Source organism: Gallinula chloropus, assembly GCF_964237585.1.
Source record: "Gallinula chloropus genome assembly, chromosome: 6".
Lineage (NCBI taxonomy): Eukaryota > Metazoa > Chordata > Aves > Gruiformes > Rallidae > Gallinula > Gallinula chloropus.
Genome location: NC_140091.1, coordinates 33,911,963 through 33,938,958, shown reverse-complemented (window position 1 = coordinate 33,938,958; position 26,996 = coordinate 33,911,963). Strand labels below are relative to the sequence as shown.

At 43.7% G+C, this 26,996-nt stretch overlaps 1 protein-coding gene across 2 annotated transcripts; it reads right to left on the bottom strand.

Moving 5' to 3' along the window:
* Nucleotides 1-4,708: 4,708 nt before the first annotated feature.
* On the bottom strand, nt 4,709-26,625 carry ALG14 (ALG14 UDP-N-acetylglucosaminyltransferase subunit). 2 transcript variants are annotated; one of them, XM_084266448.1, is made up of 4 exons: nt 26,472-26,625; nt 24,235-24,386; nt 19,884-20,006; nt 4,709-5,080 (listed from the first exon to the last, which is right to left on the bottom strand). In XM_084266448.1, the coding sequence occupies exons 1-4, from the start codon at nt 26,605-26,607 to the stop codon at nt 4,850-4,852; spliced, it is 642 nt and encodes a 213-aa protein (XP_084122574.1). In that variant the 5' UTR covers nt 26,608-26,625; the 3' UTR covers nt 4,709-4,849. The 2 variants fall into 2 exon arrangements, with proteins under 2 accessions (XP_084122574.1, XP_084122575.1); XM_084266449.1 differs by lacking the exon at nt 19,884-20,006.
* Between the last annotated feature and the right edge of the window lie 371 nt (nt 26,626-26,996).

Genomic DNA, 26,996 nt, shown 5'->3' with positions numbered 1-26,996 from the left:
GGGGGGACCTCATTGCAGCCTTCCAGTCCCTGAAGGGAGCTTATAGGCAGGAGGGGATTCGACTTTTTCAAAGAGCAGATAATGGCAGGACAAGGGGGAATGGACTAAAGCTAAAGGAGGGAAGGTTTAGATTAGATCTTAGGGGGAAGTTTTTTACAGAAAGAGTGGTGAGGTGCTGGAACAGGCTGCCCAGAGAGGTAGTGGATTCCCCATCCCTGGAGATGTTCAAGGCCAGGTTGGATGGGGCCCTGGGCAGCCTTGTGTAGCTCCAGGCCTGGAGGTTGGTGTCCCTGCCTGTGGCAGGGGGGTTGGAGCTCTGTGATCCTTGGGGTCCCTTCCAACCCAGACCATTCTATGATTCTATGAAAGGCAGCGCAAAGACGATTTGAAGGGAACACCAGCAGAGTGTGTACAAGGTGCTTGAGCAAGTGTGGAGACATCTAGCGAGGCTCTGTTCAAGCCTCTCATTGCCATCATGTAGAAGGTGCAGTCCTCAGGCAGAAACAGTGATGACAAGCCTTTTGCACTGTATGTCAAGGCCTGAAGTGTGGGGCAAAACTGTGTTCAATTGGATTGTGCCACTTGGCACTGAACTAGCAAAGGTTTTTGTGCAAGTGCTGCTGCCGAAGTGTCTCTGAGACACTCTTCCACACAGACTACTTTCTCTCCTGTCCCAGGAAAACAGGTGGCTGCTTGGATGGGATCTGTGATAGCACATTGGCTAAGACACACTGATAAGCTCATTTTGGGGTTAAAATAGGGTGGAAAAGATGGTCTCACTGGGTCTGTTAATACTCCACGTCCCCTTCCACAGATGGAAGAAGATGTTTTTGCTTTGCAAACATGACTTGTTTCTCTAAACTGGCCTGTGTGCTGTTTGTACGCAGCCATCTCTTGTTTCCAGGCATTAACTGTCATCAGTCTTGACAGGGTGTTTTTGCATGAAAAACAGGTCTGTGAAGTGTTGTGTGAGTAGAGTTTCAGGAGTTACTTTTGAGACTTTGCTGTCCTTGGGAATCCTCAGTGGCTTGCAAAATGTTACAGAGCAACATAACTTTATTGGAATGGTCGCTGTGGAGCTGTAAGGAATTTGGTTCGTTGGCTGAAAGTAGATCAGTCTGTTTAACTTTCAGATTAGTCTGTTTAGCTTTATTCTGGCATAAGTTGGAAATAATCTTCTAAGCTGTTTTTATCAGGAGTCAACCTTCACATATCGGTGTTTTATTACAGTCCAATTGGCACTTCCCTTCTCCTTTTATAAAATATAATTAACCTAGGGTTTTATTAATGCACGTGCCATACAGAGTCTCCATTAGAAGACAACCAGAAAGAAGTCACAAAAAGAAGAACAAAACCAAAAAGCAGCAACTCTGAAGACTTAGCATTTGTCAACTAATGTATACCTAGAAAAAGCAATCTGATAACTAAATCTCATTTAGATTTAGCTTCCAGGCTAGGAGTCAGGGAAGGAATTTTTGGATGCCTTCTGTTCTCCTTTGAATTTCTGCCAGTTTTGATGATGATATTTCCATTAAGTCAGATTTATTTTCTCTAAGAATATTTTTCTTCCCAATTCTGCTTTAAATCCCTAAGATATTATGTTTTAACCTTTTGGAAATGGGGAGCAAAGAAGTAACGTGTTTCACTCCAAACGTCCCTCACACAAACACGTTTGCCTCAGTGTTGTTACTTAAGGGAACGAATGACACACAGCAAAATCCAAGAGTCTAAGCATAAGGAATCCAGTCAGTGACCTTTTAAGTCTTTGGATAGACCCTGGGGAGTGCTGTTTTCTGTTCCATGCTGGGAGCAGGAAGAATGCCATTTTCCCCCAGAACGATGACAGTTTGGTTGTATCCACCTACTACAAACAAAAGATAAGAGCTACTCAGTAACAAAATGCTGGTTTTCTTCAGCTCTGCTGCGCTTTTGGACAGAACCAGCAGTTACTTGGGATAATCTTTTCAAGGAAAAGTCCATCTCATCAATAACAAGAGTCCATTTAACAGAGTTCAAGCCAGGAACTCTTTCTGTGCTCTGTCCCCTATGGTTGTGACGCAGCATTTTGTTGAAGGCTTTGGTCAGTCATGCTGTGAGCTCTCTTGAGCAGTTCTAGCTGCTTCAACCTTACAGAATTCTGGGTCACTTCTAATCCAAGTTTTCCCTTGCTAAGACTAATATAAACTGCTGGAAAGTAAGTGTCCACATCTCAATTTGGCACTTGAGCCAGTAATCATCAAGGAAAATAGCAACAAATACAAATAAATGGGTATCATCCCACTCTCTCATAGCTTATTATCTGGATTAAAACCCACTGTAAATGTGTTATTTTAATGTGTGTTTCACAGGTTGACCAAACAGAGTAAAGAACGTGCTTGTTGGGGGCACACAGGGAGATATTATCTCAGCTTTGCTCCCCCAAAAACGCTGGCAGTGAAGGAAAGGGGGGAAAGTCATCCGAAGTCCTTGAAAATGAGATTCCTCCACATCAGAAAACCTGGAGCAGTTCAGTTCTTCAGAACAGCCTCTTGTGAAGAAATCCACATTACCTTCAGAGCTTTCACATGGGAGCTTACAAGTCTGAACAGGGAAGTGATTGCCATGCAGGTGGCAGGTGGAAGATAATTCCTGGAACTCCCCAGTGTTCAAAGGCAGACTCACAAAGTTTATGAACCTGGAGTTTGAAAGTGCACCAAAACTTGAAATCCCGCCCTGGGCAGGGCTCAAAGGGAGGACTCAAGTGGGCAGAGGTACTCTCACTTGTATACATCCAGAGCAGGATGAGGATGGGCTATGTGCTGCTTTGCTCTGAACCGAAGCAGCGTGTGAACTCAGCACTCTTTGAGCCTTGGCTGTGTTTATGGAAGAGGCGGTCTAGAAGCCAGGCCAGAGGGCTATTCAGGCACTGATGTGGTGCATGAATGGAAGCATTCATTGCCTTTCTCTTCTCATGCTTCTCTGTGCCTCGGGCATTGATCCTGCCCCTTACCAGGAGCAGAGGAAGAGGCTGCCTCCGTTTTCATTCCCCTCTACTCTAGTTCCCTTGCAAAACTGAACGCAAGATTCAGCGCAGAGGGCACTCATCTAAAACAAACTGCCATTAGCCATAACACAGCCCACCCTATCTGCACTTTGCCAAAGTATCTGCAACTGTGCAGAACACCCTGATAAGATAGATAGTCCTGGCTCCAAGGAAAGCAAGCCCTTGCACACATCAGATTTACTTCAGCCGGGTCGTTTTCAAGGACCTGAGTGTGTACTGCACAGAGTCCTTCCCACATGGTCTTAGCCTATTAACTGCTCTTTCATGTCAGACATAATCTAGGTTAAAAAAACCACAAAAACTCTCTGTTCTGAGCTCACATGTGACCACATCAAGGGCCTCTGCTCATGCTGAGGATTACTAAGCCTGCTGAACAGGTTAGAATGGCTGCCTTCCCCACAGGGCCTTGCAATGTCACAACAGCAGTTTTCAGCAGGTTTTCTGATGACTTTGAACGGTTTTCTGCAGAAAGCAGCCTATTCCTCCAGCCCCTTGTTTCCCAACAGCAGAAACCACTCTGCCTGTGGAGCTGAGTTCCACCCTCTGCTCCCTGCCAGGCGGGCTGCTGCGACGCTTTGACATCTGACGCGGAGGAAGAGGCGTCAGGGTGACTGTCCTGAGCTGCTGTGGGCTTCACCAGCGCCAGGCTGTGCACTCTGCAGGGCCCTTTCTCCTTCTCCTGGAGCTTTGTTTTTTTCTTTGAGTGTGTTTCTGTAGCCAGACACACAGCTCTGTGTGCCTACAGATGACAGATGTGTTTATATTGCTTTATAGGTGGAAGAGTGTGTAGAACTAGGTTTTGCCAGATGAATGTGAAATGCTAAAGGAGACTTTCACACACTTGGCCCCCACAAAATACCTTTTAGAAGTTGTTGCAATGTACAGAGGAACATTTTCCATGACAAAGCCTTGAGTGCATCTTGTAATGCTGAAAGTAAAGGGGTTAAAACGAGAAAACAGGATATACTGAAAGTAAATTCACTGCACCAGGAATAGAGGGAAACTGTTCCTTCCCCTATTACTGACACCAACACTTTATTTCTTTTTTCTTTTCTGTATTGTAGAGCCTGAACCAGCTCAGTTTTCCCAAGTGACAGTTTGCTCTCCCTGATATAAACCTGCTCAGGAGTTTTGCACGTAAGCTTTTAAGAAAGTACTTGTTAAATCTGCAAGTGCTGTGCCTGTAGCACAACGCTTGTCACCTTTTCATTTCTCTTAAGAAGTGAGCAACAGTTTTTCAAAAGGTGCACTACAGATTATAAGGACAGCTTTGACAAGCCCAGAGGAAAAATGATACTGGTTTAATGCTTTGGGGGGTTTGGAAGACTGTAGAGCGCAAACTGTCATGAAGCCAAGTTAATATAACTGTTTCCTTTATACTCTAAGGATTCACAGGGGACTTCACTGCGAGCATACAGGAAATAAAGCCTGTTGTGCTAGAACAAGACTTTGTTTCTTACAATCTAGAAAACTACATGAAGTTTCCTTACAGGAAATGTTACATTCATACAAATCCCCGTGTTTATTTGTAGACAGAAATTGCCATTCACATGGCAGGAAAACTAGATGGAAACAGAGACAGCACAGACTTAAGGTCATTATGGGGTATTGGTGGAGAGACCTACAGGATGGCAATAAATGCAACTACACACAGGTGTACTTGGACATAGTCATATCTTTATTATCATCTTCTTTCCAGTACCAGCCTCATTTCTTAACAGGAATCTTTAACAACAGATTGCTACACGAATGCATTTCTGCAGTGAGGAGCTTGCAGAGTTTCTTTTAGGTAAAGTTTGTCTTCTGTTATACTATTCGACCAAGATATATTGACTTGGGATATTTTTCCTTTAGATTAGGCCACTGAACGATGAAATAATCTGAAAAGTAGTACAGAATCTTTCCAGACAGGGATAAAGTCTCCACACGGCAGATGCTCTCTACATACACAATGACTGCTCTCTTTATTCCTAGAAGCCCCAGAAGAAGAGCAGATAGACAGACAGGAACACATGTTCCTGGCCCATTGCACAGTATCTAAAAGAGATGAAACATTTTACAGAAGTAAAACAGTGAAGTATCAAGTGTGCAAATTCATACGACATGTTGTACCAAAGATATTTAAAAAACAAAAGAAGAGGTAATTGAGTATGAAAGAAAAAAACATGGAGGGGGGGATGGGGGAAAGAAGCTGTAATTTAAAGTAGCTGCCACAAAAGATCACCTTTCTTTACAAGTCAAGGAGTTGGTGAAGAACTCTGAGACACCACAGTAATTTCTATGAAGGAAGTAGAACGTGTATATAGCTACAACAACTTCCAATCTCAGGCACAGCTTTGTGTTGTATCAATCATGAGATTTATGCAGAGATTAAGACATATTAAGGCCAGGGAAGTTTAATTAGGATTACTAAACCTGGGATCCAGCTATAAACCCCCTGAACTTTGGCTTAAGTCAGCAAAACGTTTAAGAGTTCAACAAGAATGTGCTGATGAATTAGGACCTTCATTGGACTCTGGCAGCAGATATAAACAACTGGTTGGGTTTTGTCTTCTTTTTTCTTTTTAATGAACACTGGTACACAGAAACACACATACAGAAGGAAGGTGTTTTGGTAAATACTTGTCATGTCCTTGCAGCAGAGGATCTCAAATTCACTTAGAAATGTTAACAGTAAAGGAAAGTGCTCTTCCAATATTTAGACACTGGTGAACTGAAAACCAGATTGCTTAAAAGCAAAAGGTTTAAACCAGGGTATATTAGGCACTCTACTTGGGCATCAAAATCAATTCCAGGCAAATAATTTCTTACTAAATTTAACTACAACCATGTAATCTGCACTTTTTTTCACAGCTGGGGGTTATGTGGAAATAAAGAGTTTCTTTTATGAAATCATGGCCTTATATCCTATAAACTCACGTGGGGTTTTTTGTTCCACATTCACCAGCTTGTGAAAGGTGTCACACTGAAGGGGGGGAGGCATGCACAGAATCAGTTTCTGTTTCAGGGCTGTAGCAGATCTTTCAGAATGTTTCCTGCTTTGTGTCAAGGTCCCACTGATAAACTGGCTGACTGTACCTTGCCTCAGTCAAGGGCAGCAGCCTTAGTGCTCCTGACTTCCAAACTCTCTCCCCTACACTTTCTGTCACCTTTAAGATGGCCCCAGCAATCCAGCCTGGGGATGAGATGGCAGTAATGCAGTGTTTTCTCAGCATCCACAGATGTCACACTGGATGCAGAATTATTCTGTAAATTGTTAATCTTAATCACAACATTTACTCATGCAAGATTTGCTGGTGCTTGCTGAAAGACCCTTACCAGCAGCAGGCTGTATGCTCCTTTCATCTTGAAATTTTAAGAGTGCCACCCTACACAAACAACTTGTTGAAAGAAAATTGCAACAGGGTAATTATTTTGTATTAGCAATTCTATAGCTGCTAAGCTGAATACATCAACTTTGCACACTAGATTTTTGGATTCAGAGTACTATATACTATGGTTTCAAATCTCCTGCTGAACCTGATCTCGAGTCCCATGCTGGGACTTGAAAACCTACTCTATAATCTGCTGAGAACCAAGAAGGTTTTTGCACATTTGGCTTGGCAAACATTAGGGCACCAACCAACCCACATGCTGCCTTTCAGCATTTCAAAGGAACTTTTCCATAGGTGTGAACTAAACCAGGCATTTTGCCCTGTTTCTGGGCAAGTGTGACTCCTTTGCACTGATGTTGGTTGTGCTACTGGCTCATGGCTACAGGTAGCCCAATGAAGGCACGTTTAGGGATCTCTATGTGTAACAACACCTGTTACTTTAGTGCTACAGTGTAAACACAGGCATGGGAAACAACTTGGGAGAGTTCTGTGTTTCCAGGCACAGCCCACCAGCCTCCCTGCTGCATGATGTTTCAGACAAGAGCATAAGAAGCACCAAACCAGCCCCCAAAAAAGCCATTTACTACTGTTTCCTTTTTTCAGTTGACTATTCAGATTTTATTTTCAGCAACCAGATAGAAACACACAGCACTGCTGAACAAAACCTCTGCTTTCTTGCCTTCAGCAGGGCTACCTGGAGTACACAGGTTTTCTCCTCTGCATTGCCCCCCAAGCCCTTTCCCTGCTGCTCTGCAGTCCTCTTACCCTGTCCCTTCCCCAGTGTCTTCCATTTTGGTGTTTCTCTGTATTCTCACCCACCCCCTTGGAAATGCCTCCCACCCACCTGCTTTCCTGGTGATCTCTGGTGTTCCTGTCCCTCTGCACCCTTCACCCCAGGTGCCCTCCACCTGTCTTCCTCCTGGACACAGACTTGCTCTGCACCCTTTCAGCCTCCATCTCCTGTGAGAGCTCGATGCTGTTGCCCAAAGCAGGGAGAGAGCTTCACATTGGTCTCTCTTACACTCCACAGTGACACACAAATATCCCAGTCACAGGGATATTTGGCTTAGGTCAGGCAGACATCCTAACAGTCTCCTCAGCCCAGAAGTGCAGAATTGCCACAGTGTTTTTATAAAAAGCTGAGTTATTACAATCATGGTCTTTATGAACCTACTGGGCCATACACTTCATCCTACTTCCCTCCCTTTATTAAACTAGACTGGCAGCTCCAGTCTTTTTACTCTTTGCTATTCTTGTGTCCAGATGCTCACCCAAAGGTGAATGCCAGAATGATTTACAAACCAAGTGTACTTAACAAAAGAACACATAATGAAATAATAGCAAAGGGGTCTATTTGTGAACCTGTATGTACCTCTAAGGACCCCACTGAGCTGCTGTTACTACTTTGCTGAGATGCAGAAAAACAATAATTAAAATTAAAATAGCTTCACTCTATCCAGGTTTTGATATCATGCACACAAATTATACCTCCTACACATGGTGTGTAACTTGTAAGTTGCTTCTCAAATGCCCTCTGATTAACAGAAAAGCACTTGCATGCAGGAAAAATGACCAGGAGAATCACTGACTAGGCATCTCTAAACAAAAGAAGAAGATGTGATGGTAATTCTTGTGTCCTCTGCTCTTCCCCATTCCACACATACCCGTTCAAACAAGACAAAGCAGATTTGGCTTGATAGGATCTCTGTATGCAAATTGACCACAAAATTCTCTGATTACAGATGTTCCTGTTCTAAAATGCTCAGGTGTAGGAACTATCCCAAGAGAGACCCTGGTATAAACCTGGGGAAGTCAACAGGCCAACAGACCCCTGTCTGAATCTGGGGTCATGATCTGCTACTCATCAACCTTTCTGACCATTAAAAATTAACCTTCAGGTAACCTTCAGTGCCTGTCCATAGACATGTCATGCCTAGACTTGGTGCAGTTCCTCACGTGTTGGTGTGGCAAGTCCTCCCCAAAAATCTGGTCTGACTCGTCCTACTTACTCCCTCTCACACCATCAGCAGGGAGACCAGTGTTCCTGCTACTTGGAATCCAACATCATACACTCATCAAGGGATACAGGGGGAAATCCTGAGAAACCAAGTATGCACATTCTAAAGAAGAGGAACTGTTGCAGAATCATTAAGGTAGAAATGCTCCTGTTCAGCTCCTGCATAAATGACCTTATTGATGGTGGAAAGGAACTGAACCATCTGCAGCCTTCCTGAAGCATGTAAGAGAAGCTGAGCTGTCCTCTTGTGGATTTGAAAACATTTCAAAAGTGAATTTTGGAGAATGATTGATGTCTTTCACCCTGAAAAGACCAAGGCTTTATGTTTTCACCCTCCAGCAGAATACAAGTATCTCTCAGAGAATCCAGTGGCACTTACTATGCTGGGGAGGAGAAGCAGGTATCTATTGGGCAAGAAAACACCAGGGCCTCTACAAGGTCAACCAGCTATTCAGAGTAAGTGTTTCCCAATATCTATTTACTTTAGCTACAAGGCTGCCAGACAAATATTCAGGCTGCCTCAGCCATGTCTTGGAAGATCTCTAGTTTGTTTTGTCCAGCTATCCTTGGTGGGGGAGCAGAAAAGGAGAAAGAAGTGGCCAAGGAGAATTTCTCTGTCACCTTTGTGACCTCTTGAGCTGCAAGGACTTTCTTCATCACTGGGCTATCTGGCTTTGCTGCCAGCAAGCTGTAGGGGATTGTTCCAGAAGCCAGTGTTGCAGGTCTCTCTACACCATCTACATTCTAATGCAAAGAAATGTCCAGCTAGCTCTTGACTTGTCTCCCTGGCTGCCTGGCTTCACAGCTATGCCTATAAACTAAACCCTACACACTAAAATCCTCCAGCAATTAAAGTAACTGACTTTTAAACAGCATAAGAAACAAATCAAGCTGTATATTAATGGAGATTTAAAAGTAAAGGTTCAGAATACATCACTTATAGTTGGCAACTCTCTAAATCTAATTTCAAATTAATGATTTTCATATCAAAATGGAATAGTTCTGGCCTTTCTGTTTCAGATATTTTCTACAGCTGTTGAAGGAAAACAAGCTAAGCCAGCAGTCTGGCACACTGGGAACACTGGCACATGGCACCACTGCTGATAAAAGCTGCTTTTAGAGTAGGTGAATGCAGCACTGTAGCAGAGTGACATTTACCAGCTCAAACACTGAAAGCACAGCTCACAGCTTCCCTGGGATTAAATGTCAGGCCACTGGCTAAAACAAAAATGAGTAGAGCAGAAAACTTACAGTTTTTCTCATAAATATGTAAACACAGAACTGCTGTATATCTTTAATAAACAAGTATTTGAGTACTGCTTATGTTCCCAGATTACAGGAATCAGAGTCAGGACTATGTAAATCCCCTTAAATTTAGCAAAATGTGGAAAACTAATGTGAGATTTGCTTTGTATAACAAACTGTCAACACCTGCTGTTCTCCTTAAAGACTTGCACTTCCTTTGCCACTTGGGAAAGAGCAGAAAAACTGCCCAGCTTCTTGGGGTGTGGGAAGGTTGGTTGTTGCTGCAGGGTGATGTGCATGAGAACTGAAGATGGTGTTTGCCAGCTATGGAGCTATCTCCTGGAGTATGTTCAGGATGTTGCTCAGGCTGCCTTAGTCCTGGTCATGCTCCCTTCCCTACAGTGCTAAGCAGCTGGAGAAAAGAATAAAGGAATAGATTGTGGTGACAGAGGACTACTGAAAGAGGTAAAGGCAAGTACAGTGATATAAGTTTGACCCAAACTGGGTTAATTATGTGGTCTTTCTATGTCTATGCAAGTAAGCAAACCTACCTTATAACAATGAGGGGGAAAAACAATTAGATGTTTTCTCCTTCCTAGGAACAAGTGTAAGCTAAAAAGCAGTAATTTATTAATAATTTTGTTTGTATATTTGCTGGACAGCTAAAATGCAGCTTTTGTTGATAAAACTTCGTTTCAGTGGACATTTAGTACTTGAGAACAAGCTGTAGCTGTAAAGATATGAAAGCCCAGAAGTTATCCTTGATGGTCTGTCAGGAAAAACAGGGAAATTTGGATAGCTGTTCCTGGTACTTTTAAGGAAGGCAAGGGAAAAAGAAAGTGGCTTAAAAGAAAAAGAAGGAAGCATGGAAGAGAGGGAGTGGGAAACCAGTTTGAATTGCAACTGGAAAGAAGTTAGCATAGGAGAAAAAGGAGGTTTAGAAGAGACTTAAGTAAAAAGCTTGCCAGTTTGTAAATGAGGCTTAATTTAAAAGCAAAGATACCCTAAGTCCTCTATCTCTGAACAACTTAGACCATCTACAGACCTGACAAAACTCCTCAGCTAAAGGTATTCCGGCTCTGGAATGAGTTCTCAGTGGTCAGGAAGGAAATGCACCAGAGAAAGCAGCTGAAGGGTTTGTAATCTCTGTGTTAGGTATTTCTGGTTTTATTGCATGTTCTTAGTTGATGATGAGACACCTCAATGTTGTGTTGGTGGTGGCTGGACTTGTGTAACAAACAAAAGAAGTGCCCTAGCAAGTTAGAACATGTGGAAGCCTTACAGTGGAATGGCCTCAAGCTGCACAGGGGCAGGTTCAGAGCAGGCTTTAGGGGAAAAGTGCTTTGCTGAAAGGTTTAGTGGGCACTGGAACAGGCTGCCCAGGGAGGTGGCTGAGTCACTGACCCTGCTGTATTTAAAAGGTGGGTAGATGAGGTGCTCAGGGATATGGTTTAGTAGAGGGCAGGTATGGTTGGACTGCATGATCTCAAAGGTCTTTCCCAGCCTAGTGTTTCTGTGGAAATCAGCTTTAAGCCATTCCAGAAACAATGGCAGGTTAGTAAACATTCCCCAAACACAGCAGAAGTAATAATAAAATGAAATGACATACAGAAAACTAACAGGGTCCAGAGGACACTGTCTTGACACAAAGAAAACCTCCTGCCTGCAATTACAAACCTGATCATACAATAACCTGGAGGATATTTCACAGCTAATGATTCCAGTGACAGGGAACCTGAATAGCTGCATTTAGTGAAAGCTGAGTACAGGTCCCTGGACACTGAAAGGAAAACAAGAAGAAAACCAGCACTAACACACTCATTTTTATGTCAGGGCTGGTTTTAGACACCTTCATTCATCAGGTAGAAGCTATGAGGTTTTGATGTTTCAGGAGCTGATTGCCTTTATGATTTCAGTGCAATAACAAATGCTTCTTGTTTGCCTGTTTTTTGTTTTGCTGGTGGGAGGTTGTTTCTGTGGCACAAGAAGAGAGATTCTGCAATGAATTAATTTGTATTATAGCACCTCATGAGCTCAGCAGCCCTTGCTTAGTTTTAGTATTCTCTTTCTGTTTTGAAAACTTAACTTTAAGGCCCTGTGTGGTGCAGTATCCAGCTGACCATATTTTTCCCCTTCACCTACAGAAGTAAGGACTGCTATCTGTGAGGGCAGCAGCAGTCTGGGCTCTCAGCCTCTGCTGTTCCTGTTTCCTGCCCAAGGGATTCCCAGGGAGCAGGTTCAGCTGGTATATACTGCTCAGTGTATCCTGCACAGCCCCCAAGCCTGTGGGAAACATAAGTGCAAACACCCCAGCCCTGCAGTGGTGACATCAGCTCTCATAATACTGGAGATGCCATCACTGTAAACTTAAACTACCCACAGCAGCAGTGAACAAACATCTCAGATTTAAATTATAAATACATTTACCTTATAAGCTCATGACCCAGATACAAGCCTGGAACAGTCAAGAAACCAGCTTGTACTCCCAGCTGCATTTTTGGACACACTGCAGGATTTGGGGCACAGCACTTACTGTCTCTCACATCAGGATTTTCTACTTTTAACACCAGGAAAACAATCATTTACTCCTCACAGAGGATGCATCGAGGTTCCTTTATCTCCTTGTCAGTGAAGATCTCCAGGTATGCAGAGTACTGTTTTTATTGGCATGTGTTTTGATTCAGGAGCATAGTCTGAGAATAAGATAAAATACATGTGCTGTTTTCTTTTGAATACAATGATTTAAAAATTGTGCTTAGACACAGCAGGCCATATCCATCATGAATCAATTTCTGCTACTGACTTGGATGCCAACTGAAACCTGGATGGCAAACAGAGAAATTGATGCTTTTTTCATAAATTAGTAACTGTAAAAGGGTCCAAGAGATACATTGTTTGTCTACATGGAGGTAATGCAGCTAGGCTAGAAGACCTCTTCTAGGGAATAAAAATCTATTTGGTAAACAGAAAAACAAGAGAAATCAGAGAATTAAGAGAGAAGGGGGTTTCTCCTTAGCTCAAACACTGAAGCATGTGGGAGGGAGTGTTCTCCTTAAAGGTTTTGCTGGTTTACTTCCTTAGCATGTCTGAAAATTACAATTTTGAACCTTGAGGAAAACTAGCTTTGGATTTTTAGTATTTTTTGAGGTTTAACAAAAAGCAGGAATCTTTTCCAGAAATTCCTTATTATTGTTATTGGTGAGGCTAAAGAAGAACGTCAGGTTTTGTTTGAACAATATAAAGGTCCTTAAACTACCTGCTGGCTTATTCTTTTTGAACAGGGGAGATCTTGTCTGCCTCACTTCCCTTCACACCCCACTTGCTGTTTTGGATGGACCTGTGGAATGCAGGCTAGGACAAAAAAAAAAAACCCAAGAAACTCTAGATGTGGTCTTATGTAAATCAGGTAGTTAAGGTAGTTAAGGTGGGATTGAATTACACTTGGGTACACGGTCATCTTCTGTTCTCTAAATCACTTGAACCATTAGGGTGCCAAAAGATAGTTACAGTGTCCTGCAACTTGTGCTCAGGCTGGTCAGCACCTACAGCTTGTAGCATTGCCTGGAAAACCTTTCTGGTCCATCCCTGTGCACCTTGTTGGAATGGTTCCTGTGGCTGTTATCACATGATACAGGCAGTAGGTGAGGTGCTCATCAAAACAAGCAGACACATGTGTGGTCCTGCAGGCAGATTACCTAACTAGGATAAGTAAGATCAGTGAATGCCAGAATGGGGAAGAGAGAAGTGGAAAAGCAAGGACTCAAATTAGCACACTGTGCAGCTGGGTTCATAACATGCAACACTTTCTCTCTGAGTGGCATTTTCATCACAGAATTAAATATACTGGGAAGCATCAGCAACTCCCTCATTTCCCCAGCTCTCACTTTATAAAAGCTTGAGAAGAGTAAGAGAAGTCCTACCTAGTGGACTTTCTATGGGAGAAAAGGAGAGGCTCCACAAAACCACCAGGAACTAGATTAAACAAGATTTAATTGTAACAGCACTAGGCATTGTCACTTCTGCCTTCTAGGCACTAAGTGGCTTGACCCACAGCCCAGAGTCCTCTGGGCCAAGAGAAGTGGTCCAGCTGATGTGATGTGGACCAGCATCCACATGTAAAGTAGTGAGGGAAGCTCCTTCTTTTTGGATCTCAGCAGAACTTCAGGACTTTGACTATGCATGTGGCTCTTTGACACTTAAGCAGCTCAGGTCTGTTTCTGGGTATGCCTGGGGGCTTTGCTGATGAAAAGAAAGACAAGTGGGGTCGCTAAGACACTCAGAAATTAGGCAACATCTTAGCGAGGAAAGTGTGATTTAGACACATAAAGAAAGGTGCAGGCTTGGCTTTTTGTCTTTTTAATGAAGCTAACCTTAGGCACCCTACTTAACTGCCCACCTATTTCAGGTGAAAGGTGGCAAGTCTGTCACTGGGATTAAAAGGTCTTTGGTGTGGTAGTTTCCATCTATCTCCACTTCCCAGCCTAGCTGCCAAATATAAAATAAGAAACACAGAACCAATCAATTTAAAATAATAAATGACAGGTGTGAAAATGGTACTAGTGCTGAAGTCAGAATGTTGGTGTTGGTTATTAAAACATTCGATTAACACCCAGCCTGCCAGTGGGACCAACCAAGCACCCTGATCTCTGCCAGAAGTTTGTGCCAAGAATGACAAGACCAGGGAGTCTTGATAGATGGTTGGTTAAAAAAAGAATAAGATTACCAGGGCAGATGCAAGCTAGAGAAAATAAACTCCCTACCTACATTACTATGGCAATTACTGTGGCGAACTGCTGCTGATAAATTAGTAAGAACTAAAGGAAAATTGACTTCATTTGGATCAAAAAGTTGCTCATAAAACAATTCAGTAAAAGGCTTTCCCCAAGTAAATGAAATGGTAGCTAACAAACTACATCTGTGGCTACAAACACTAGATACCAGCTGTCTTTCAGCCAGCTGTTGTTGTTCTAAGTGTCACCTTGGTTGAGTCTGAAGGTGACTGAAGTCTCTTGGCCAAAGAATGAACCTTTAATGAAGAAACCTCCAGTTGCAAATCTCAATGTGTCTTTCATTAGCCAAGCACTCATTGAACTCCAACTTCAAAGCAATGGTTTACGTTAGCTAAAACTGCTGTTTCATATGTATATAAACATCTTTGAGGCTACTGCCTAATCACTGCAGTTGGTACAGCAGGAATCAGGAATACCTGCCTGAAAAGGCCTGGCTCAGCAGTCAGATTCAGTGAGACTGTTTGCCTGAAACTGTGCTTTGTAACACACATGGGAGCGTGAGCGGGGCGTTCAGTTCACGATGAACCGGAGAGCTGATGAGTCGAGGCTGATCCATCCATCCCCCTTTAGTTTAAACTCTGCTTAAATCTAAGCTGATGTCTTAGTGCTTCTACCCCCCCTCCAAAATGTGGTGTCTATAGGCAGTCACTGAAAGAGCAGAGCTACAGTCTAGCTTTAACCAATGTGAAGAGATGAGTTTCTCAGCTCAGCAGAGGGTAATTCTCCATTCTGGCTGCCAGGTAGGAGGAGGGGTGAATAAGACTTTCATTAACACTGAGAAGTTAAACACCAATTTGTTTTAGCTTGTTTTCTTTTTAGGTTATACAATTTGTGTCACTGGTGGTCTTAATCCAATGTTCTTACCCTTGCCTGTTGTGTCTGTTTTGATCCCAGGAGAACAATAGCAGATCAGACATACTGTAAAATCAGAGTGGCCCATAAGAATTATACATAACAGGGAAAGATTCAGTGTAAAAAAGAATTCACCAGACAGCCTTAATACAGCATTATACAAAGTTCACTTGTTATGAAGTGAACAGACAAAAAATGCCACCACTCAGATTTGGTAGCTTTCCACAGGGTTCTAAGAACTGTGACTTCAGGGACAGTAACTTATTATTCACCATCATGATCTGCTAAAGTGTTATGAACTTCAGACATTTTGGGCAGGGCAGATAGAATGGAAAATCTTAGCTGAATGAAAGAATGATTGCCTTTCACAAAGCTTACTGTGTGAACACTTGTGTAGCAACTCTACAACTCGTTGTAGTCAATTTAACCAGTTGGGGGACCAGGCATGTGCGATGGGATGGGCACTGATCAGAGAATCCATGGACTGCTCCAAGCATCATCAGCTGTGCAAAGGTTTCAGGCTTCCAGAGGGAAGTTTAAAAAGGAGAGACCCACTCAGCTGCTGGGGAAGGAAACAGCAGAGCTTGTCCTACTTGCTGTGCAAATGTAAACTTCTTACTACAGACTTCCCACGGGAAGGAGGCCCTGATGTGGAAGGACTGCCCCCTTTGCCTGGCTTAACCCAGGCTTTCCCAAACACCAGCGTTTATATCAGGCTCTCTAGAGCACTGAGGCAGGAGGAACTGCTGAGAAGTGTCCCCAGGAAAGCAAAAAATAATCTAGCCCTGGGCTCCAGGACGCACAATCTGCTAATAAAACAGAGCTTTATGCAGCATTTCTGCACAATTCAAGGTGAAATTTAATTAAAGGACAGCAAATCACTGATGTTATTATGACCCAGCCAAAGGGCTAGATCAGCTCAAGGCCTGGGTTCAGGGTTGGCAAAGTGTCCCACAGACAACAGGGCTACCAGTTCTATGAGCAGTAAGAGAACTGAAGACTGATTTCCTCTGAACTTGAAGTCAGTCAGTAGATGCAAGCATATCATATTATAGGGTGGCTGTGATATTAGTTTAGTCCTTCCTGGACATCAAATAATCCATTCAGTAATTTTCTGGCCTTGGGAAACATCTCTGTGCAGCTTGCCTCTCTAACTTGGGAGGATTTGCATCTTTCCCTAGATGGTAAATCTCACATCTTATCCTGGTTTTACGCTGCCTCTCAGCCTTTCTCTCCATGAAGCCTCTCTTCTCTGACCAGCTGCCTGGTTTTCTGGTAGGAATTTGCAGTGTTGGAGGCTACGACTGCATACTAAATCTGGCTGTGACTGCTGAAAGGTTTTAAAGGTTTTTCTGGGGGAAGGAAGGTGTAGGCAGTGTGTTGGCTTTCCTGGAATTTTAGGCCTCTGCATAGGAAGAGACATGTAAGAACTGCTAAGCATAGATGTGCCTGCAAAACACTGACATCTGTCTTTCTGTAATCCTTTGCTATAGGAGCACAAGCTGATCATCACTTCTGACATCTTCATTTGTTACTTAGTTTAGTATCTCTAAAGAAACTTAACTTGGCTTTGTGCAGATGTTCAGAACTCAGAAACAGGCCTCTTGGGAATGATCTCAAACTGAACAACGAAGCTAACTTAAATTTCTTAAACTCTCTGGGGGCCCATTTCAAGTGTGGGTCAAGTCCTGCAAGACAGCAAAGGTCTCCTGGAAGTTATTAGCTCTTTTTGAACTCACTATCTTGAAGAAGGGTTGGATGGAACTGCTTTCTCATGCAAAGTAAACTAGGCAGCTCTGCCAGAAGATCAGTGTGAGGTACAAAGGGGACGCAGTGCTCATGTAAATAAGCACATAAAAAGTAACTCCTGTGCAGCCAGGTTTGCTGTTTCCACTTTACAGCTATTTTGGCTCTGCAGATATGCTAGTTATGCCAACCTAAGCCTATCTGCTCCAAATCTTACTTTTGTGCAACTCATGGTTTCAGGCTCCCTTTGCAGCACTTCTCTTGTCCCACATCACTTGAAAACTGCACCATTTCTGCTCTTCTCTAGGTTTTGGGTGCTGGAGAAGCATCCAGTCATTTCTTCAAACATGCACATGTTTTTGACAAGCTTAAAAGAAGTCTAAGGATCTGGGGATCACTCACATGTACTGAGAAGCAATTCAAAGTTGTCTTTCCTTCCTGCAGTTAACCAAAGTCAGTTGCCTAGACTGAAACCCTACAGTACCTATAAACTCTAATGTTTAGAAATATGAAGCTCTTGGCATGATGTAATACTGTGCTTGTTTCTAAACTTGGGTGTTGATTTCTGTGCCAAAAATTGTAGATGAGTCCTGTGAATGCCAGCATTTGTCCCACCCTTTCTGGTTCTTTAAACCACTAAGCATTGCATGTTGTGGGAAGCAGGAGAGTTGGAATTGTGTGTGTTTTGTGAATGTGTTTTGTTCTCTAAAGTATTATCACTTGCCTCACATGCAACACAGAATCTTTCCACTGGTAATGTGAGGCATTTTAAGCCCTGAATCACTCTTCTTTAAGTGTTTTAAATCTTTGTAGCTGTCTGACTTCTTATATTTTACAGAATTCTTTAAGTTGGGTTTGCATACAAACAGCAGTATGCAAGCAGCTTTCAAGTGGTGTAAGAGCTGGCATAATGTCAGACATGCTTCTAGCAGTGGCAGTACCAGCTACTAGTGTGGCTGATGATGGTCCCTGGCATAAAAATATTGGAGAACTCCCCCCTAGCCCTTCCCTAATAGTGGATAAGTACTCTTTGGATAACATTTTGAGTCAGTGATTCCCTTTAACACGATAAAGGGCTTAAAAATGTATCCTTAATTTTACAAGGACAAGTGTTTTTCAGAAGTGTTAGGCTTTTGACAGCTCATCACAGTTTATCAACTCCAACACTGTTTCTCAGAATGCTTTGTGTAAGTCCCACTGTCACTTTAAATTTCTCTTGTAAACAGAGAAACCATGGAATTAGCTTAGTAACTTCCTGCTCTTCCATGATGTGTCCTGTTGACACTTTTGGTAATATATTAAGCTACACAGTGAGATTTTCCCAGTCAATTTCTTCTGCAGTAAGTTAAAAAAGTACATACATTAACCAAACCAGTGACTTAGCAAAGGGATTCCTGAGTTTTTGTTACTCACATCTGCTCTGTCTGCTTCATGTAAACATCCCACTGCTCTTTCTGCTTCCCCATCCCCCCCCCCCAAATTAAAATCACTGTAAAATGAGTTGTATGCCATCTCCTCTTCCCTCCCAACTTTATCTCCAGTTTTCAGAACAGGCTTAAAATAAAAGAACTGCAAAAAGCTACCTCTGTTGTTCTGCACACTAAACTGCTCTGAAAACTCCAGCAAACAAGGAGCTCTTGATCTGACAGGAACTGACCAGTACTATTGAAGCCAATGAGATCAAATTATTTACAGCAGTTTCTCTAAACATTCAGAATATAATAAATGTCCATGACCCTCTCTAGAATTACCCACACAGTTCACAGTGAGAGCTAAAAAAGCCTGCTTACAAACATCCCCTCTGGGTGTATATATGCTGCCACTAAATTATGGAAAGTATTTTGCATCTGCCTAAGTTTTTACAAGTTACATTAAAATATTTAAATGACCCACAAATATTGGGTTTAGATGCTACTAAATTAATGCTATTAAGAGAAAAAAACCAACAAACAAAACTCAAGTTTGGATAACTGACAACTTCAGACACCAAGTCCTTTAGCAAAAAGCCAGCTTTAAACAAAATTTATCCTAAAAATATTCTAGGACTGACACCTGGGAGTCCAGTGCACTAACTTCTGAGTCTTGCATCATCAAAAAACTTCACTGACTGGGTATATCTATATCCAGTTCTATAATCAGACAACCTGGAATGCTTCTGATGGGATTCAGGGTGTGGAGTATTTGTAGATAAATGTTGTCATTAGCAGGAGGGGGCAGTTTTGTGAACACCTTGAAAAAGTTACTACAGTGCTAAGGCCTTGCCACTGCAGCAGGGGTATCTTTTGTCATTAGAGGAGACAATTAACATCAGTCAGCCAAAGACTAAATAAATATGCATGGAGCTGAAAACCCTGGGTAAGCACCAGAACTGAATCTGTATATATTTCTGCTGGTCTGAACCTGCCTGTTCCAGACTGGTCATACCATTTCAGGAGCAAGACCTGCCAAGAGGATAACCAGGCTTTCAGGCACAGTTTGTGCTGTTGCAATCCTGAAGAGATATTATCAAAGAACCTGCACCCTTGCCAGAGCTAGCTCTGCCTGCATGAACAAGGGAGTGACACTCTGATGTAACCTGCAGACTTTGAGAGGGGAAACTGGTATTTACTACTGTAGTTCACTAGCAGTGCAACTCGTTCTCTCCTTGGTGTGCTGCTGCTGTATCTCTTACAGCTTTGATTTTACATTCAAAAATACTTTTTGTGGGAACTCTACATCTAAGCAATATGTATAAGGCACAGTCTGCAACGTCTTGATATTCCACGTGGGTTTATGATATAGATGAGTAAATTCACAACAAATTAAAATTCACCTACCAAATCTGGTTTCCATTTGTAGGTCAAAGGGAGGGAGTAGAGTAAGGAGTACAGGGTTGTTACCACTGAGGATGCCCAAGACTGTCTAACCTCACGGCTTCTGGGAATGCGATCAAGGGTGAACTGAAAGAGAGCACCACAAGCCAAATGGTTATTTTTCCAAGAACCTTGTTGCTTTTTCTATAGAGTTATTAGATCTGGCTGTGCCAAGTTGGGGGGTTTTTATTGGTGGTGTTTTTCTTGTGGTTTTTTTAAACACTAGTTTGGGAATGTTTGGCTATGAAACCTTTCCTTAGATGCCTTGTTCAGTGTTGTGTTTAGCGCTGCTGGCAAGAAAGTGAAAAGAAATACTAGAACTATATATCTACTTTTTAATCTCTTCTGATGTTACTTTAAAACATTCCTAAACTAATTCAACTAGAACAGCTTCATGTAGTAGGTTAACATAGTGCCCCACCTCGTGGTCAAGTCTAGTTCTCATCAGCTGCAATCCCACCGCTGTGGCTCTTCTGACTCTGGCCTGTTTAAATTCTTCCTGGATTTAGGCTACAGAAAATACAACAACTCTTCTCAGTCAATGTCTGGTGCATGCTGCTAAAAATGGAACAGAAAATATCACTGTCCTTTAAATGAGTATTCAAAAGACAGACAAGATCTGAACAGTGGTCGCTGTCTCACCTCATACAGGACACCAGATCACTACCACTCCAGCAGAGCTCATTTTGGGAGTGAGAGACTTTAAATATAGATACTGAAAACTGCCCAGTTGCTTCAAATATACAATTGCTGATTGTCATAGCTTAGCCCTGGTCTTTTCTGAGCAGAAAAGATTACCTTGCCAGTAGCTGTATGGTAAATACAAACTCCAAATCAGTTTTGCATAGCACTAACTGGGGACTTTTTAACATAGAGGATGGAAAGAATTAAAAATCCCACCAAGCAACTTGCTTATAAAAGCAGAATATTCAGTTAATTTTCTTGACTGAAATTCCCCTGTTTCATTGTGCTAAGGTTCTTTAATTGCAGTGATGCTGGGAGGCATTAACAGATGTTACAAATTGCTTGGTTTATGTTTTATTTGCAGATGTTGAAACTCCGATTGCATCGGTCTGACCACAGAATATGGAAAAATCAACATGCCCCCTGCTCTCCATTCAGCAAGATTCTGGTTATCTCTGCCTTTCTAGTTCTTAAAGCTTTGGAAGAGATCAGGTGATAAAAAGAGATACTGTTAGTGGACTTTGGAGCCTTGCATAGTATTCAGTCCTGTGAGAAGTATGTGTATGAGAAGGTAGTTTTAGGCAGATCAAGTGTTAGTGGCACTACTCAGGATGCTCCCTTCACTGCAAGAATGCTGGGAAACAGGACTTGCTAAAAAAAAATAGGTGATTTTCTTCATCATAAAAAACTGATTTCAGCAAAACTTGTCAGGGACCCCAAACAGTATAAAAGTAGAAATGTACTTGTAGGAGTCAAGTAAAGATCAAAATGATTTTATCTGTGCTCTTCAAAGAACATGCTTGAAAACTTTGCACATCAGTGCCCAGGTCATACATTAGACCTTCCACCTATATATCAATCAACACTGAAATATTAAGCTGAGAAGGAAGCCAGATTTTGTTGTTGTTGTTTAAAAGCCACTGCCAGAGGCTTCTGCAATCCCAGTCTCTCATTTGATGGAGTGCTGTTAGTATTCCTGGCAAAGGTACCTCCTGCATCTTGTGCTGGAAAGTTGCCTGGTGTGTCTGATACCAGAATCAGACCAGTTGCTCCCCTATCTTCTATGGTGCCTGCATCTTTAGTGGAGTCAGAAAAACTGATTTGTTGTTTGAAGACAAATATTGCAAACTGGAAATTCTGTAATGGGTGATGGTATTGCAATTTCAATAGTCCTTCACCTGGTTAATGTTGTTTTGCAAGCAAGCAAGGAAAAGGAGGTGGAAAATTGCCACTGCTGTGAGTTAATACAATAGGCTCAAGTGAATATACTGCAATGCTTGCAAAGAAATGGGATTGATACTGTGCTTTTTCCTGCTGAGGAACAAGATGTCTTAGCATGGTATCTCTCATGAAACCAAATGGAAAAGAACATGTGGTCAGATGAGCACTACACAAAGGTTACTCAATCTGGCTGCTCACCTCAAGCATGGCAAATGGGAGTGTGAGAGGTAGAGAAGATTCCCTGTTCTTCTGTCAGCACATCCAAGTTGTGTCTTTCTGCTGCTAGAGTAGGTCAGCAGGAGCTCGAGCAGAACATCCCTCAATACTGCAGCTTTCAGAACTGGGCTTGACCACAGATCAAAAAGAGATTTTGGGGGGGTTTTAAATCTCAGTATTTGTTAAATGTGTGTGCTGATTTTTCTCTTAGGTTACTATTGTCATCTGTCTCCTGCCCAGTCCTTAGTTCCAGAAACAGTCACTTCCTTGTTCAGGTCAGGAAGGGAATGACCATGGGTTGAAGCACTCAGGCTTTGCTCCTTCATTTACTCAAAGCTGCAAGAAACTACTGCCACGTGGGTTTTAAATGCTTGATGATCTCCAGCATCCCCAGTGCCAAAACACATACTACTTGAGAGCATGCTCTGAAGGTTAGCAAATACATGTTATAGGCAAGTGACCTTTACTTTCCAAAATCTATCTTCCATTCTCACTCTAAACCTTTTTCCTCAGTGGAAAAAGAATGGCCAAAGGAAAATCAGCATCTGTTATCCAGACAGCAAACTCAGATGCAGCCAAAAATGTTCCTCTGGCTTTCAGTGTTGAAGGAAAATATAACTGCATGATCTGTTAGCAGTTGGAGAGGGTACAGAAGGGAAGCTGCTTAGCAAAACTAAACAAACTAGTGGAAAACTGTAGCTCTTTAATACTCAAAATCTGTATTTTAAAGAAATGTAGTAATTTAGGGATGAAAAATTCTCAGATACGTGAGTATGTGTGAAAGACTAATTACCAAACAAGATTTCTATGAACAAGAAATACCTCCAATCACTTTACTAACCTTTTGTCTTTGGTCCACAAGGAGGGAAGAGACTGGCACATTTAATTTTGAAGTAACCCATCCCCATCTGATTCAGCAGCTTGTGGCCAGCAAGCAACCTTCACCTTCCAAGGTGAAAGTGGGGTAAGCAAACTTTAAAAAGTCATTCCTGAATGACTGTGTTGCTCACTTTAGCAGCAGCTGCTTTACATTAAAAGGCTTTATTCTGAAAATCATTTGTACTAGGCCCTGCAATTCTTTGTCCCAGTAGCACTGCTGAAGACAACAGAAATATCAGAACTGCACCATATGAAATCAATACCATGTAAATAATTAATTTACTGCATGTTGTGCTACTTGCTCAAAAAGATTAAGATTTTTGTAGTCTGAACATTTATTTTTCCATTGTACTTTCTACTAATTTCACTGGGTAGCAGATCACACTTCAAGTCACCAGAGAGTCACAGTGCTGTCTGTGAATCACACAGCAAAGCAGCTCAAAGCCAGCAAACATTTGAGAAAGAGACGAATAATATATGAGGGGTTTTTGGGTGGGGATTTTTTTTTGGGGGGAGGGGGTGTTATGATTTCTAGGAGTTCAGCATTTTTCAGGCCATCAACCAGAAAACTGCCTGACATTAAGAGGTGCTGTGTACTTTTTAAACATGTGGAATGCTTCACTTTTAAATCCAGCCAAAACAGAGTCTGAAAACATACAGTAAACACATTTTTAGCCATAATTTATTTCAAAACAAATACATTATGTCACTGAGGGAAATTCCAGACAAAATAATAAACCAAAAACGACCCACAATACTCCTGCTCCAGTATTTCTATAGCTACCAGTAACACTTGCATGGCTATCTAGATATTTGTTTTCAGTGTGCTCTACTTGAGCAAGAGATAGCCAGCTTTGCATAGAAACTTCTGCTACAGTTATGTTCCTTCATTGCTTTAAATAGATGAACATGTTAACAGGAGGTAAAGTCCAGTTTAAGAGAAAGTAAGGAAGGTGGTGGTGAAAGCTTGTAGCAAGACTCACAGAATTGTAGGGGTTGGAAGGGACCTCCAGAGATCAAGTCTAACCCCCAAATGGCATTTGCTATTTTTAGGCATATTTACTTTCCATTTTCAGTGTCTAGTATAGCATTAATCAATAGTGTTTGTTTAGTTTACTTTTAGAAACACAAAACCCAGGCTGTACAGCATGGTACCTTCAGCTGTACTTTAGTGCAAGTGGTTATCAATACCTAGAAAACCAAAAGCACCTGCTGCTCTTAAAATAGCCTTTATAAGTAACATTTCCAAATTACCTTGAATTAGGGTGTCACATTAAGATGACTTTATCTTAGAAGAGCATTTTTAACAAGTTACCTGGGAATTGGAGAATGTTTCAGCCCTTTTTTGTTCAAAAGAACGTATTTTAGCTTCACTCATCTTATCTGAGTCTGCAAAAATGTAATGTCTGGGAGAGTAGGACTCTGACAAACAGCTGAGTAACCTCAGGATTTCTGTTGTGTGTCCACCTGTAAAATCAAAGGAAAGTGCAGTGAGTGTATAAAAAGCATGTAACTTTCAACATCTTCAGCTGAATCAGTCACTTTCAAAGGAAAAGCTTATTAGTACCATTATCAGTGACACCCTTCTGAGAGCAGAGGATTCAATGAAAGGATGGGTGAGACTGTTTAACTGAATGAGAACAATTCAGTTCCCACCCAACCTATACTGATGTTTGTCAGTGAAATGGCATTGACCCAGCATCACACAGAAGTGTGACACTGGTCTTTAATGCCTTGCACACCACACAAGAACAACCAGGCAAGGAGTTATACTGCAGAACATACTCAAAACCCATACACCATGGTGCAATGGCCAGAATTGAGGCAGATGGGATGTGGCTCACAGCCGTGCCGTGGGAGCGAACCTCTCGCTGACTCTACCCAGTGCTCAGACACCACAACCTGCACTATCCCAGCTCCTGACACGGGAAACAAGCAGGCAGCAGGTTCACTCTGCAGCACCAGCAGTGTAAAAGCTGAGTGCTTACAGAAGAAACAGTCCGGCTCCAGCCAAGTGCTTTACCCACTGCCCTGGAACTGGTGTCGACAACCCTCGAACTGCGAGGTCGCTTTGCTCAGGGAGATGAATTGGCACTACTGGAGAGAAGGGGAGGGTGGACTTCGTGTGTTTTTTGGGAGCAGTGTTACTTTGTTGTTGTTGGTTGACTCTCCTGAGCTGGAGTTAGAGGAATAGTGACACTGGTGGAAGAGAGAAGACCGTGTGCCCATGCAAAGTGGAGCTGACTCACCTTTTACCTACTGGGCTGGATCAGCTTAACATCAAAGTGCCTCCTAAAGTATATGCATCAGCATTTACTGGATGTGTGGCTCTTCAGTCCACTGGAAGTCACAGACCAAACCACGTGTTCCTACCACCTCCTGCTGACCAGCATCATTAGCCTCCCAGGAGGCTCTGCTACAGAAATCAAGCACTTGTAGCTGACCAAGGATTGGAAAAAGCAGTGAGAGCTTTCCTGCTGCAGCAGGCACGAGAGTTCCCCAACTTTCCATGGAATTTCATGCAGCTTTTCAAACAAGTTTGGTAGGATTTTTCTCGTGAGCAGGGGTTTGTTGAAGCTTTCACAAATTTTAGTGCAATCACCTGAATACTCATAGGGAAGTAGGAGATTCCTACTTCAAAAATGCCTTGAGGAATAGGCTTGGACATTATATCTTAACTGATAGACTTAGTTTGTAAGGCTTAACTGACTTATACATTATTTCACCTGGTAAAGTTATGGGCAGTGAATGTACTTTTAAAATATATACAAACCAGACTCCAAGGGACTGAATTAAAATGAGAACATTTCCAGCCCTGGTGGAAGTAAAGATGACCTGGAAAAATAGAGACCTGCCCCTCAGGCTCGGATTGCCAGTCCTGGGACTGCCAGTCAGTCAATGGGGGTGCAAAACCCGCGGGGTAACGAGGTGAGGGGATCAGAGCTTGCCCGGATTTGCCAATTGTACATTTTCAGAGGCAAATGAATCATCCTGCACCTCTGGGGAGGCCACAAGGCGCAGCAGGGGCCTGTGAGGTGCCACGGCCGGGCAGCGGTACCGCCTCCGACGGGCTCACCCCGGGGGCTCTCGCTCTGCAACGGGACAAAGGCCGTGTGGGGTAAAACTACCGCAAGAGGCGGTGTGTGCGCGGGGAGCGCTGCTCCCTGGCGAGCCCGGCCCGCAGCCGCCTCCCGCAGCCGCCGCGCCGGTCTGTCCCGCATCGCCCGCAGGCCTCGGCCCGCAGGGGCTGCCGACAGGCCCGGGCCCAGGCCCCAGGCTGCCAGGGTCTCCGAGGACGCTTTGCCAACCGCTCAAGACCTGGAGAAACCCGCCGGCGGCCCCCGATGAGAGCAGCTGGGGGCCGGGAGCGCCCAACGCGTGGCCTCCCCTCCGCCCGCCCCGCGACTACAACTCCCGGCATGTACCGGGGCGCGGCGGAGCACGCCGCGCTGGGCCTCGCTCCGCGGTGTGTGCCGGGAGCTGTAGTTCCCGGAGCCGGCCGCGGGTGTGGAGCGGCATTACCCTCTCCCGCCGGCGGCGATTCCAACTCACCGGAGCCGGCCACCACCAGGAGACTGAGGGGAGGTGTCCGCCGGCCGCGGCGCCTCGTCGCCAGGAGCGACACGGGGATGAGCAGCAAGAGGAGGAGAAGGAGGGCAGCGGCGGCAGCGGAGAGCGGCGGCTCCATGGCGCGGCCGGAACCATCGCCCCGCCCTGCTCGGAAACAGGCGGTAACACCCCCCAGCCCTACGGCAGCCGGCGCGGCTCAAACCTCCCCGCGTCCATGGGTGCTGCACCAGCGCCGCTGCCTGAGGGCTGCGGTGGCAGCGGGCGAGCGGCTCGCAGTGTGGCGGGCGGGCCCGGGACAGCGGTGCCAGCGGGAGCGGCGGTCGGGGCCGCGGCGCAGGGCCCGGAGCGGGCTGGGGGCACGCTGCCGCCCGCTCTGGGGGACGGGTGGGCGTGCGGCTGCCCCCCGGGTGCGTGTTGGCGGTAATAAAGTGTGAGGCGGCTCCTCCGCGGGCAGCGGCCGGCTGGGAGCTCCTGCGCCGGTCTGGCGAGAGCTGTCACCCGGCTACC

Excerpts from the sequence above, each read along its gene's own strand:
- ALG14 (XM_084266448.1), bottom strand. The coding sequence starts at position 26,607 with ATGGAGCCGCCGCTCTCCGCTGCCGCCGCTGCCCTCCTTCTCCTCCTC. Across the intron at positions 24,387-26,471 it reads CCTGGTGGTGGCCGGCTCCG|GTGGACACACAACAGAAATC; the intron begins GTGAGTTGGAAT and ends TTGATTTTACAG. Across the intron at positions 5,081-19,883 it reads ACAAATGGAAACCAGATTTG|ATACTGTGCAATGGGCCAGG; the intron begins GTAGGTGAATTT and ends CATCTCTTTTAG.